Source organism: Sycon ciliatum, chromosome 4 (genome assembly GCF_964019385.1).
Source record: "Sycon ciliatum chromosome 4, ocSycCili1.1, whole genome shotgun sequence".
Lineage (NCBI taxonomy): Eukaryota > Metazoa > Porifera > Calcarea > Leucosolenida > Sycettidae > Sycon > Sycon ciliatum.
In genome coordinates this window covers 26,043,259-26,055,938 of record NC_088646.1, presented here as the reverse complement: position 1 = coordinate 26,055,938, position 12,680 = coordinate 26,043,259, and the positions used below count along the sequence as shown (strand labels likewise).

Here is a 12,680-nt window from a genome sequence, read left to right as displayed (position 1 = left end):
AGACAGAAAGTGCGACCATATTTTTGTCAAGACAACATGGTTTGTATAGCAACCTCTCAAGCTTGGTCACCAAGTAGTTAGGCCTGCATGCTACTTGCTAGGCCGTGCCCGTAGCCTAGGCGCACAACTGCACGACTGCACGGACACGCGACAGTGTATCAGGTGTATCGCCAGTACTTGAGCGCGATCTTGATCGACCTGAAACTGTAAGTGTAAGTCCTTCCCCAGTGCCTGAAACTGGGGATCTGCCTCTGCCTAGCGCCTTGGTCCAGTCTGGAGTGGAAGTGGAACGACGCTGTATCATGTAGCCCAGAGCTAGAGGGCCAGAATCAAATCTGGGGGCGAAATCATGACCGAGCCCATTCCGCTAGGTTCGAACGACTCGTAGCCAGCAGAAGCCAAAGACCCGTCTGTCTATCTCCTCGCTCACACTGATCTTGAGTAAAGTGGCTGTGTGATTCTTTCGTTTTGAGGCGGGGTGGAGTAGCTTACGCTCCAGACGTGTCCTGTATAGTGTTTCAATTAGTAATAATTGTTTCAGTTATTATTTCCATTCTTCACTAGCAGCTGAGTAGAGTTGTTCGTCACGATGAAGCGCTCGTCGTCGAGAAAATCAGCTTCGTCCGTAACCAGCACATTTCCTCCGGACGAACCGGTTATCAAGGAGGCAACGATTCCTGAAGTAGTCCGGCCGCAGCTAGAGTATACTGTGCCAACGACATCAGTGGCCAAGATCAACCAGCTGGAAGATGCCGAGGCCATTGCAGCAGATATTGCGCAACTATTCCATTTGGTCAACTGCGAGACTTCAATGTCTGACGCAGGCCTGCTAGACCAGTACTGTGGATTGTACTGGCACACACGCAAACAGCAGTATCCTGTCTGGTTACAAACCTATGCGCTAACCATGCTCAGCGAACTTGTTGCCGACATTCGCAAGGGCAGCTCGCACGAGAGCGTGTGCAGCACGTTCAAGCAGCTTGCCAAGCAACTGGCCGAATCGGAGCAGGCTCACTCGGTCAGCCAGCGTGGCCCACCAGCATTCTCGGCCCTGGTGGGCATGTGCAACGACCTGGTACAGTCCTTGCGTGCTAGTGTGTTAGATAGTTATGAGCTACTCAGCTTCTTTCTGACGGAGCCACAAGACATAGCCATATCCAAGCATGTCGGGCACATGTTCGACTTGCACCCAGAAAGGTTTGACAACGAGCCAAAAACCTTTCCACCTATACTGCAGCTTGCTATGCCGGTGCGTCTCATCGAGAGAGCCAGTAGGAACGTCGAGGTTGATCAGCCACCGAAGAAAACCGACAAGAAGACCGCTGCCACGCCGGTTTCAGATAAAAAGACAAAAGATGCGACGGGCAAGGCAAAAGCATCAGGACAAGCAGCTGCTGCGAAACCTCTGGTGAGAACAAAGGACGAGAAGAAGGCACAGCTGGAAGCCTTGCTAGGGAGATTCTCTGCCATGGAGATCAAAGACATCACGGCTAGTGTCACAAAGGAGGTGCTGGAAGAGTTTGAGCAATCAGTGAAGGCCACCATTGCTGACAGCCAGGACAAAATTGCTAAGAAGCTGCCTAACCTGACTCGATAGGACCTAGGAACACGGAAGGGTTGACACCATTGCCGACATACGAGTCGTTATTGAACCAGGCATGCATGTACTTTAGAATGTCAGCTTTGCCAGTACGTAGACATGTCGCTGGTTCAATCCTCCACTGCAGTACATCCATACACCAGTGGCGATGAGGAGTATAATGTATGGCAATGACCCGGGAATCTCTCTAGCCTGGCCAGCAGCTCAGCAGTCTTTAGTTACAGTTCTGTGTTGCACCTCAGTGAGGCTGCCGGCACACAGATCAACCAGCCTTGGGTCCATCAGCTAAGCAAGCCAATGCAGCAAGGAGCTGCAGTGTTACCTAATACTAGTAGGTACTGGTCAAGATGCAGTCTCCTCGAAATGAAGCACACCATGGAGCTACTCGTGGACTGCATGACTGCTGGTATTGGTAATCAGGTATCCTGGCCAGTTTGGCGTACGGCACAAGTGCAGCAAATGGCTGTCCATCTGGTGTACGTCTCTCCCGGCCTCAAACCAGTGAACATCTGGCCAGTGTTGATCATAACTTTTCATGAGCAATGCGGGTGTTATCCACGTGCACTCCACGATTTTCCCAGTGGGTGGCGCATCTAGCCCACACTCTTGTTCCATCTCGCTCAGATAGCTCCATTGCAAGACGCCCCGCAGAATCCATGAAGCATGCAGAGGACCCACAAGCTGGCGTCCAGCATCAACGCCACCACCAAGAAGACAGCAACGCGAACATGAGGCAAGAGAAGGAGCTACGATCAAGTCGCTTCCCCAAGGTCATGGTCATTATGTACAATGCTGAAGAACCTAAGATCGCACGAGGCAAGAAGAAGAGGGAACCGAATATACAAGTGAAGCAGTAATTGAAAACTAGCAGAAATACAGTGTTGCAGAATGGTATGAATTCCAACATGAAGAAGTCTGTGCTATACAAAACAGTGGAAGTATACAATCATCACCCCACCATCTTATTATAACTAAATGATAAAATTGAAATTGGAGCATTGCTATATGTTTTAAATGTACAAGTGAATGTTGAGACTAATATGTACAAGAACAAGCAGTAATTTTATGGACATGTGAAGATATTGTTGAGAACTTGGCTGTCAGCAAAATTAGCAATGGTAAACAAACTATACAAAACGCGGGCACACACACCCTCCCTCTGACGCTCGCACACACACACGCACATTCAAACACAAACACACACACTCAGACATACATGGCTGCACTAAAGGACGGACTTCATCTTCTCCTCCTGTCCCTACTATCGTAGCGGTCTCTGTCACGGTCGTCGTACCGGTCTCTGTCACGGTCGTCGTACCGGTCACGATCCCTGTCGCGATCGTCACGCCTGTCACGATCTCGGTCGCGGTCCCTGTCCCTATCCCGGTCTCGTCGATCATCAGAACGATGCCGCCGCTCGTACTTGTCATCGTTGTGACGGTCGTCGTTGTGACGGTCATTGTAGCGGTCTTCATCACGGTCACGGCGGTCTCGGTCCCGGTCACCGCGGTCACGATCGCGCCGGTCGTGTCTGTCGCCACGGTCACCAGCACGGTCACGATAGTGTGGACTGCACAAGGTCAAGATCAAAACCGAGACATGGCGCCGCATCAGCACAACATAGTGTATCAGTGGTATGGGGGAAGACATGTATCAGTGGTATGGGGGGAGACATGTATCAGTGGTATGGGGGGAGACATGTATCAGCAAGAGTACATAACCCCCCAGAGTGTGCAACGCCTGATCCAGCTCTGCATAGGGTCTTGGTCGAGCGTAATCGGATCTTTGCGTCATAATACCGTACACATCTGAGGGGAACCCGGGGAGTCGCGGGTACTCTCGGATCAGAAACAACGGTGCCCTGCCTCGAGACCGGCCTTGTGCTGGTGTGGAGTGTACGCATGACATCAGAAGATCCGATTCCGCTCGACCTAGACCTTATGCAGAGCTGGATCAGGCGTTGCACACTCTGGGGGGTTATGTACTGTACTGTATGTATCAGTGGTATGGGGGGAGACATGTATCAGTGGTATGGGGGGAGACATGTATCAGTGGTATGGGGGGAGACACGTATCAGTGGTATGGGGAGGAGACACGTATCAGTGGTATGGGGAGGAGACACAACCACAAAGCAGGAATGCATGTATAACCTGTAAAAGGCATGTTTGTCAAAATGAAGTGTGTACTTCGAAGTAAAATGAATGGAGGTACCAAGTAGCCAGCAGTGTCACCTGCAGCATTCCTCCGAGCATGCCTCACTACCTCACATGCGCTCAACACGGTTCTTTCAAGATCCTCTCACCTTGGAGACCTACTTCTGCTGTGATGACGGCCATCAGGACTTCTTCTCCTAAGCAGCAACCAGAATACCATCACAGAAGAGTATCAACACATGCCGTAGGATTTGCACAAGAGCTGAAACAGAACAACTGGCAACTGATACAGTTACTCCATCGTGCACGTGACACACACGGGCATACCTGTGCCTGGGCGACGGACTTCTGCTGCTGCGGCGGCGATGCGAGGGTGGGCTTTGGCGGCCACGACGCGGTGGTGTCAGTGATCGTCGAGGCGAGTCACGCTACACAAGACAGGGGCAAACACCAGACATATAACAAGAGCAGGAAATGATCAGCTTACACAACTGCTTACAGTTGTAGGCGATTTTGTCCAGTTTTCATGACTTGTATAGCAAGGTGGACAATTACAACCCCAATGAGCCCTTTATCGATAACACAGGCGGTTACATAATGACACGATTTTCAAGATGTCCAGCAGGGAAACTTGTTGGAAGTGTAAGCTGCAGCAACATTGACAGAACTTACCAGTTCGCGCTCCAGTTCCTCCAACTCGGCATCATCCACATCATCTAAGTCATCATCCAAAGCACTGACCTAGGACACACACACACACACACACACACACACACACACACACACACACACATGCACGACCACAGAACAGAACCCAGAGCAGCCGCAGACAAATATTTAGAATGGCTATCCACTGGATTTAGGGAATATTATCTGCGTCGGTGCCTATTTATTAGCCCCCTACCCACCCCACCCGCCTCTCTTGGAGGCACACACTACATTCAAGTGTATATTGCTTTGTATAGAAATGCACATTAGGATTGGAATCATTTCAAGTGTGTACTTATGGCTGGTTTCCCAGAGATGCAAGTGCAGCTCACACCCTGGAAGATATGGTATGTTTCGGCCCTACGACCAGCCATTTCTGTCAACAAACCCTGACAACTGGATCCCAACATTAACAATCCAGCTACGGTGTGGATCCAGGGGACATTGCCCAGAGTCATGGTATAAACGTAGCAATGTTACTACCCATACATCGTGTACAGACAGCTTGCCCAAGTGCAAGTCTACAAACACCTACCATGTATGCATTAGCAACACAGTACAGAAACAAGCTGTGCAATCAAAGGAAGATAAAGGCAAAGGTGAATTCAGCACCTCTTACCCGTGGTTCAAGCTGTTCGCTTTGCTCCAAAACCAGACGTTTCTGCGATGAAGAGAAAACACATGTCGGACAGAACAAAATTCCCCTGCAATCAGCACACTTAGCAAGTTTATGAAGTGGATATCGTGAGAAATTCGAATCACGCAGAATTGGGCATATCACATGATCTAGACTAGAAGGTCGTGGACATTGAAATCCGATGGCATGACCTAGGTCGGCGCCCTTGCTTCTTCTAGTGCGTACACACACTGTAGTTCACGTCCACACTGTAAAAATGGACCAGCAGTGCTCGTGGCTGCAAGGCCAGCGCCCCGTAGTCGCATGACTTCTCAACGGATTTCAATGTCCGCTACAGCAGCAGCTGTGGCAATTCTAGCCTTATCTAAGCAAAAGAGATGCGACTCGTACATGCTCAGTGGTATTGCAATGCGTGGTGATGTGTTAACGTACTTGTGCCATGTCAGCACAAATACCAGTACACAGAGCAAGCACATAGTACCTGAATTCTCGGAAGAATGATATCGCAAATACGATCGTCAGTCAACATCTCATCGATGAACTCATCCACGTGAAGCAGTTCGAATTCTAAAAACAACAGATGATGACAGACAGCAACAGTTAATGGAATATGTTCGCGATTTTAGTGCAGTGATTAGCAGAGAGTTAGAGACTAGTGTAATTGACTTCCCTGGTACTCAGTCATGAAGAACAAACATGAGTTGAAGACAATGAGAAAGAACAGAGAAGTGTGTGTGTGTGTGTGTGTGTGTGTGTGTGTGTGTGAGAGAGAGAGAGAGAGAGAGAGAGAGAGAGAGAGAGAGAGAGAGTGAGTGAGTGAGAGAGAGAGAGAGAGAAAGAGAGAGACAGAGACAAAGAGAGGCGGGAGAGAATGCTGAGGCTCAGTGTATACTCACGGCCCGCCGAGTTTCTCCTCTTTATCTTCCGATAGTCATTGTATAAGGGTTCTAAGTACTTGTAACAGTCCAGTGCTGTTCCAACAAGACGCATATACAATGCGCCTAAACACCGCACGTACCTGTGAACAACACAACGCGACAGTACATCATAGAGAAGTCATGAATCCCGAAGGATGCATTCACTGTGCTCGAAGTGCTCGGAGTAATACCAATAATAAGCAGTTGCTCACCACTCTGCGGTAGTGGATTGAGTAAGCAAGTAATGAAAAACAAGTGTCACAGGCTCACAACACTACAGTACAATATGAGCTTCGACGGTCATGAGATATCGTGATCTTGCATGAACAACAGAGGCGTAGCACCCGCTACGACTGGTACGACCATGGCCGTTCCACTTTTCGAAAAGTGTGGTCCGTCCGGAACGTGCAAAACCGTAATAAAAAAGTCAGGATCCATCGGTATGCATATGCGCAAGAGTGCATAAACATTTTGTTTATGGACTCTTGATATGCGCATCAGACTTTGACCTTTTTCTAGCCTCGTACTCGTAGATCTGTTATGCACCCGCAGTCGTGCTGAGTACTGTACTCGACTCGACTGCACACTGCGCCAGAAGTTCCCAGAACGCAGGATTTTGTGTCTTTTTTACAAAATTTTCCCGGGGGAGCTCCCCCAGACTCCCCTCCAACACGGCCTTCGGCCGCACCCACCTTTGGTCGTACCACTTCCAAAACCCTTCCTACGCCCCTGAACAACATCACCCTATCGATGATCAGGGAGTCGCGGCATCTAACGAGATGACAAAGGCTAATGTAGCGCTAAATCACGTGGGTGGTTCGACCATGGGCTACCCGTTACAGTCGCCTTTGCAGGGCCGGTCGGATTTAGACTCACTCGCATCATTTGTCTGGGCCGCACTTGAGGTCAGCAGGTCAAGGCCACAATCGTGAGCTGCATAGACAATGGATCATGTTGAGCTTCCAAATTCGGGATCAAACGCTCAAAGCGCATATCGTTTCGGGCAGATGTGTACTATGATCTTGTGTTGTCTCCCTAGACGCTACGACTCCCTGGCAACCTATTTTAGGGATTTCAACTTAGCCCGTGCACATACACAGTGTATCTCTATAGCCTATCATCTCCTGTACTTGTGTAGCACATGTACATCTCTATAATCACTTGCGAAAAAGTTCCTGATCGCGAGGCACAATCTCGCAGTTGAATTAGATCAAAGACTTAGCGGAGAGCATCGTAAACCACACCACTTACTAATCTATTGACTGCAGGCAACATGTATAAGCAATGCGTGCTCGTAAATACGGTGGCACTGAGAGTCAACAGCAAACACATACTCACTTGAATTCCTCATTTTTGATGAACTCCACAACTATATCTTTGTCCGGCTGAATTTGCAGCATTTTCAGGAGTAAGCACATGAATGATGTCGCTTTGATGTTGCCACCATATACCCCTCCGACACAGTCTAAATCCAACGCCTTGTCCACAATTAGTTCAGCTGAAAACAACGAACGTAAGTAGGGAGAAAATACTAGTACATGTAATGTCAAATCTTCATTAGTTGAGGGTGTTGAAAAGGAAAGTCTCAAATAATTAATTGTCAATAAGTAATTCACGATCTTGGATAATTGGAAAGATATTTCCCGAGCCACAAAGCTCGCATTATGAGCTGAATCCATACCTGTGAGAGCGAAGCAGTGCTCTTTCCAGTATTTGCACTCGTAGATGCGAGTTCTGATGATTTTTTCCACAAGGTGCTGCGGATTGACACCTTTCACGTGCCTGGCATCTTTGGCTGTGGTATTGGCCATGACCACCAGACACTGGTCCGGATAATACTGGGTCCACTAAACCAGCACGGGCAAAATAACTGAGTGTGCCGCGAGGGAGGAAGAAGACCTCAGCTATAGAAAAAATACTTGAGGCATCGTCGTCCTCTTCGGAGCTTCAAAAGTGTTTGATCTTTTGAAGCAATTCTCAGAAAAATTCTTTTTCGTATTCTTTCGCGTGTGGACTTCCTCACAGTCACCATGGCGACTGGAAGTTTTTCCCTGTTTTTGTTGAACATGTCCAGCTAGCAGTCCATTTTTTTGCCTCACAACAGTGCATGCAGTAGCCGCTGTCCTGTGTAGTGTTTTCTTCTCGTGAAACAACTGAACACCTTCTTTCCTAATTCTAGATCCACTTACGCACAGTAGCCTTTTTGCTGAATCGGATCGTTACATGGTGCTTCTTTCTCGTGCCGCTGGGTAGGACGATCAGAAGTCAAATTTTGGAGGTGGGCGGCCAACAAACTTCACATTAATTTTGATGTTGAGCCGCTGACGGAGCGAGAAGATGCCAAAACCGTCCCTGCCACATATCATATCCACGCCCGCCTTGTCGGCCGAGCAGCGTGTTTGGAGACTCTACAGGAATGCGTGTAGGACAGCGCTGGACCATAGTCGGTATCGCTCGCAGTGGCAGAAGGACAGAGTACAGATTCGCGAGCGATTTGAGGCCAACAAGGACTTGACGGACCCCGACATGCTTGAGAAGCTAGTCGGGATGGGGGAAGAAGAAGTCAGACTGAAGCAGCATCCACTGAACACGCGTCGTAAGTGATTTTGTTTCGTCATTTTATCTACGTGTAGTATGGTGAGACACAACCATATCATTCAACATGTCCACATGCACCTACAGCGCGCAATGTCATATACGTGTGCGTGATACACACACACACACACACACACACACACACACACACACACACACACACCCACACGTGCGCGCGCACACACACACCCACACGTGCGCGCACACACACACACCCACACGTGCGCGCACACACATACACGCACACACACACACACACACACACACACACACACACACACACACACAGACACACATACATGCAAAGCAGTAGTCAGACAGGGTCCATCTACTTTGTATTCATTCAGTTTCTTAGCGGCCAGTGAGGCTGGACCGCCTGCATCCGGGATCTGGGATATGTATTCATTCAAACACACTGAAAAACTCGTTACAATGTGCATTTACATTTTCAGACTAGTTAGCGTTGACTGCTTTCCCAGCTTTATTGGCAAAATACGACGTGTTTTGCTTCGAGTGGTAAATCGGTGCTTGTGTGATGCCACTCGATGCGAAATACTTCTGTGATATGGTGACATAATTGGTGAATAAAGGGGGTTTGTCAACTGACAACCACTCTATTTAGTTGCAATTCACTCTAAGTGAATTAGTTGTCAGTTGACAAACCCCCTTTTATATACAATGCAGTTGCGTGATGTCCACCACTTTCTGAACAAATAATTGGTGAAATCATTGATAACTAACTTCTGTAGAATGCCGCAATCGAGCCAGCCGGGTGCCAGTAGCTGCTGTATCACCATTATACTGAGCCCATGTGCTTTGAAGCAGTCACGAGCCATGTTGTATTTGTGTTGCATTTGTTTGGCAGACCCTAAAGCCCCGTACGGTACGAAATGGCAACGGAACATGCAGTTGCCACCACAGGTAGGTTGCCGAATGTGTCTCCTCTTCTTCAGCAGCGCATGGCCAAGCTTGTAGGGTTGTAGCCAGCTTTGAGGGGCGGCTGGCCCGTTTGTGTACTTTGAAGTATGGCTGTACAGATTTGCTCTGCACGAAATTGTAGCAAAGAACCAGCATAGTGATCTACTGTACATATTAGTGCCAACATGCATGTACTGCTGCGTGCATAGGTAAACAGGGGTGTTAGAGAATGCCAAGTCTTGCATTGCACAGTGACGTTGTCGATTCTGATTGGGATGGCCGAAAATCTGAAGTGGGGGCAACACCACACTATGCTGCATCATCAAGTTGGCTACCGCCCTGCATCAGCTTATTGCTGGGTGAAGTGCATTAGCTGTCTAAGGTGTGATCATGGCACTCGGCAATGACTAACTTCGGAAGAAGCACACTTAGTACAGGGGCCTCGGACACGCTACAGTCTCTACGGTATTGACCGTACCACTCTTTGCCCCAGGTACCCGTGAATCAATAAAATACACTGGTCTGGGCTCTAAGTTTCCAAAATTTTCGGCTCGGCCACCATTCCCCACGAATAAATTGTACTTCAGATGGCTGACCGTACCACACCATCCGACGCCCCTTTTTCTTATCATATCTTCTTGCACCCTGCTTTGTTCAGGCGCTGTGGCTAACGGCTGACGAGGAGGTGTGGTTCAAGGACACGCTCTTTTACACGCAGAATCCACGCAAGCCGACGTTCTACCGACGAGTCCTGCGTTTTGTAGGCTTGAGTGGCTACTAATCACTGAGTGGCTGTACGTGTGTGTGTGCGTGTGTGCACGCATAGGCTGGGCTGGTGACCACCAGAAATTGTCGAGAGATTTTCATCTCTCCGGAAGTTTACACTGTCTCGGATTCTGATGTCCACGTTCGACCTACGGGGCCTGTGCTGTTGTGAAGAAATGCTGTACATATTTTTGCTTGCTAGTCTGATATGCTCTATATGCTAAGTTATATCACCCTGTTTTGGCTTGTTTTGTTTGGCTTATCAATTTTTGACCCGTTCACCGACCATGCTGGTCTAAGCATGGCAGTGTGAAGCTACCTGACGGTTGGAAACCCCAGCTGTTCTGTCACTGACTCGCAGTCACATTATGTTGCATGATTGCAAGCTAGTCTCTCTAACACATAATTATAAAATTAATGGAAGTAGTTTTGGAAAGTTGCACGACTCTCTGCCTGCTGGCCCACCCATCCCTTTCACCCGTATGAGAGCTGGGGCTTTAGTGAGCCCTGCTGCCTTCTCGGCCCAGCGTGGCTAGAAGCAAGGGAGAGACGTTATCAATGCAAGAATACAAAGAATTGATGAAGTGCATGCCTGAAGCAGGGATTGATGGGGAGTGTTTCTGCGGCATTCTAAATCATTCTGGGCCTACAAACAAATAAATAAAAGACATCGCTGTGCCTATGGGGCAACACTTTTGCAGAAGGAGTTCAACATTGATGTCCTGACTCTGTGCTTATAAAACGATGTCGTTGAAAAAGGAGTGGATGTTGAAGTCATACTTCAGTAAGTTACTTTCAAGATGAGCAACGCTGAGTATATTCTATGCATCCGATCGTGATGAACTCAAGCCACAGAATACGCGCACATTTCTGCTCATGACGCATGTTCGCCATCTTGCATCCAGTCGCTACGGCAGCGGTCTGCCAGTTCTCATCGCCACCGCAACCATTGACGTTGCAGTGTCGTCGGCATAGCGCTGATACGTTGCCAGTAGCTTTTCACGGTCGCAGGTCGTACCCTTGAATGCTGGGACCCCCTGCACTGCTTTCCACCACTTGTGAAAACGATAGAACTCGCCATCCTTGTCGTTGATGCTGCCAGGCACTTGGAATCCTCTGTGGTGCTTCAGGATGTAGAAACGCTCCACCCAGGGCGATACAACAATATCGACCAGGCCAAAGTCTTCGCCCATGAAGAAAGGGCCCTGATCGGAGAGGCGCTCCATGGCCTTCGTGAGTGTGCGCACACTGTCTAGCATATCGCGCCGTGCCGTTTCTCGCTCCACCTCGTCCCGCTTCTGCAGCATGCGGTAGAACGTGGGAATGATCTTCTTCTGACAAAAGTCAGACCAGATACGCGCTTGCGCCCTGGTGATAGGATCTGCAGGCAGTATGGGTTTGCCCAAGTTCGGAAATGCATCCTCCAGGAACTCTAGTGTAATTAATGACTCGTGCACACTCCGCCCGTCCGCATCCACCAACGCAGGCACAAGACCCTCCGGGCTCACTGCCAATAGCTCCTTTGGTTTTGCGTAAGGATCCACCTCGACGTAATCAAAAGGCACCTCCTTGTGCAGCAGGCCTATCCACGTGCGCTGGGCGAACGGGCAGAACCATGCCGAAAAGAGCTTTAGCTTCACTGCCTGTTCCGCTACAGATCTGCTAGCTGCTTGAGCTTGATTCATTGTGGATCCGAAATCCGGAGTTCTAGAGAACCGGATTTTCCACACTCCGTAGCCGTGTGTATTCGAAGACCGTGAAGAATGAAGATTCAAGAAGGATACTACTCACTAGTCACAGTGGGAGTGCTGAAGCCAGGCCAAGTAACTAGTTACTCAGCTCACTGACCCTGGCAGTGTTGTTTTGGTGAAAACAGCAAACGAAGCCGATAATGGCCGCTTGAGTCCACTTCGTCGATAGCTCTGACCTGCCTATGTCATCATGACTGTAATGAATACACTGGGCCTTGTGCCTGGCTGGAGTCACAAACTAATGCCAATTCCCCATAATATCACAATCATAGCATTAGCAGAACCTCTCGATTTCGATGCAGTAGTATTTATAATACTGAGTAGTGTGTGGGCTGCGCTACGCGCTGCATATGCATGTACCGACCAAAATGTTTAGAACGGTAGTTTTTTTCCTAAAATCGTAACCATGGTAACAGGACACGAACAGCGCGCGAAAGGCTCTTGGACTTTGCCTGGAAATGTGGAATAAAACTACACACGGTAGGTCTACAGTGTACTACATACAGACAGTTATTGTAGTGTATACCGGCGTTATACCGCGTCTACCGGTAGTGTAGTAGATCTACGACAGATCGCCTCAGCTCACTATTTTCTCTAATACTAGCTTCGCCTTCCAACTGTGTACGTGTGCCTTGC

At 48.8% G+C, this 12,680-nt stretch overlaps 3 protein-coding genes across 3 annotated transcripts; 1 reads left to right on the top strand and 2 right to left on the bottom strand.

Moving 5' to 3' along the window:
- Nucleotides 1–2,329: 2,329 nt before the first annotated feature.
- LOC135815308 (pre-mRNA-splicing factor 38A-like) lies at nucleotides 2,330–7,997 on the bottom strand. The gene is made up of 9 exons (XM_065328585.1): nucleotides 7,697–7,997; nucleotides 7,354–7,513; nucleotides 5,995–6,116; nucleotides 5,580–5,665; nucleotides 5,081–5,122; nucleotides 4,426–4,494; nucleotides 4,081–4,181; nucleotides 3,903–3,950; nucleotides 2,330–3,170 (listed from the first exon to the last, which is right to left on the bottom strand). The coding sequence occupies exons 1-9, from the start codon at nucleotides 7,824–7,826 to the stop codon at nucleotides 2,840–2,842; spliced, it is 1,089 nt and encodes a 362-aa protein (XP_065184657.1). The 5' UTR covers nucleotides 7,827–7,997; the 3' UTR covers nucleotides 2,330–2,839.
- A 116-nt stretch (nucleotides 7,998–8,113) lies between these two features.
- LOC135815311 (uncharacterized) lies at nucleotides 8,114–10,733 on the top strand. Its single transcript, XM_065328588.1, has 3 exons — nucleotides 8,114–8,611; nucleotides 9,476–9,531; nucleotides 10,187–10,733. The coding sequence occupies exons 1-3, from the start codon at nucleotides 8,353–8,355 to the stop codon at nucleotides 10,307–10,309; spliced, it is 438 nt and encodes a 145-aa protein (XP_065184660.1). The 5' UTR covers nucleotides 8,114–8,352; the 3' UTR covers nucleotides 10,310–10,733.
- A 93-nt stretch (nucleotides 10,734–10,826) lies between these two features.
- LOC135815309 (uncharacterized) lies at nucleotides 10,827–12,339 on the bottom strand. Its single transcript, XM_065328586.1, has one exon. It carries the CDS (start codon nucleotides 11,976–11,978, stop codon nucleotides 11,202–11,204), a length of 777 nt encoding a protein of 258 aa, XP_065184658.1. The 5' UTR covers nucleotides 11,979–12,339; the 3' UTR covers nucleotides 10,827–11,201.
- Between the last annotated feature and the right edge of the window lie 341 nt (nucleotides 12,340–12,680).

Bases quoted from the DNA above. Each gene is read 5' to 3' on its own strand.
- LOC135815308 (XM_065328585.1), bottom strand. From the start codon at position 7,826: ATGGCCAATACCACAGCCAAAGATGCCAGGCACGTGAAAGGTGTCAAT. The intron at 5,123-5,579 runs GTACTATGTGCT...TCTTCATCGCAG, and splicing joins TCATTCTTCCGAGAATTCAG to AAACGTCTGGTTTTGGAGCA. The intron at 4,495-5,080 runs GTAAGAGGTGCT...TGTGTGTCCTAG, and splicing joins GCGAACAGCTTGAACCACGG to GTCAGTGCTTTGGATGATGA.
- LOC135815309 (XM_065328586.1), bottom strand. From the start codon at position 11,978: ATGAATCAAGCTCAAGCAGCTAGCAGATCTGTAGCGGAACAGGCAGTG.
- LOC135815311 (XM_065328588.1), top strand. From the start codon at position 8,353: ATGCCAAAACCGTCCCTGCCACATATCATATCCACGCCCGCCTTGTCG. The intron at 8,612-9,475 runs GTAAGTGATTTT...TTTGTTTGGCAG, and splicing joins GCATCCACTGAACACGCGTC to ACCCTAAAGCCCCGTACGGT. The intron at 9,532-10,186 runs GTAGGTTGCCGA...TGCTTTGTTCAG, and splicing joins ACATGCAGTTGCCACCACAG to GCGCTGTGGCTAACGGCTGA.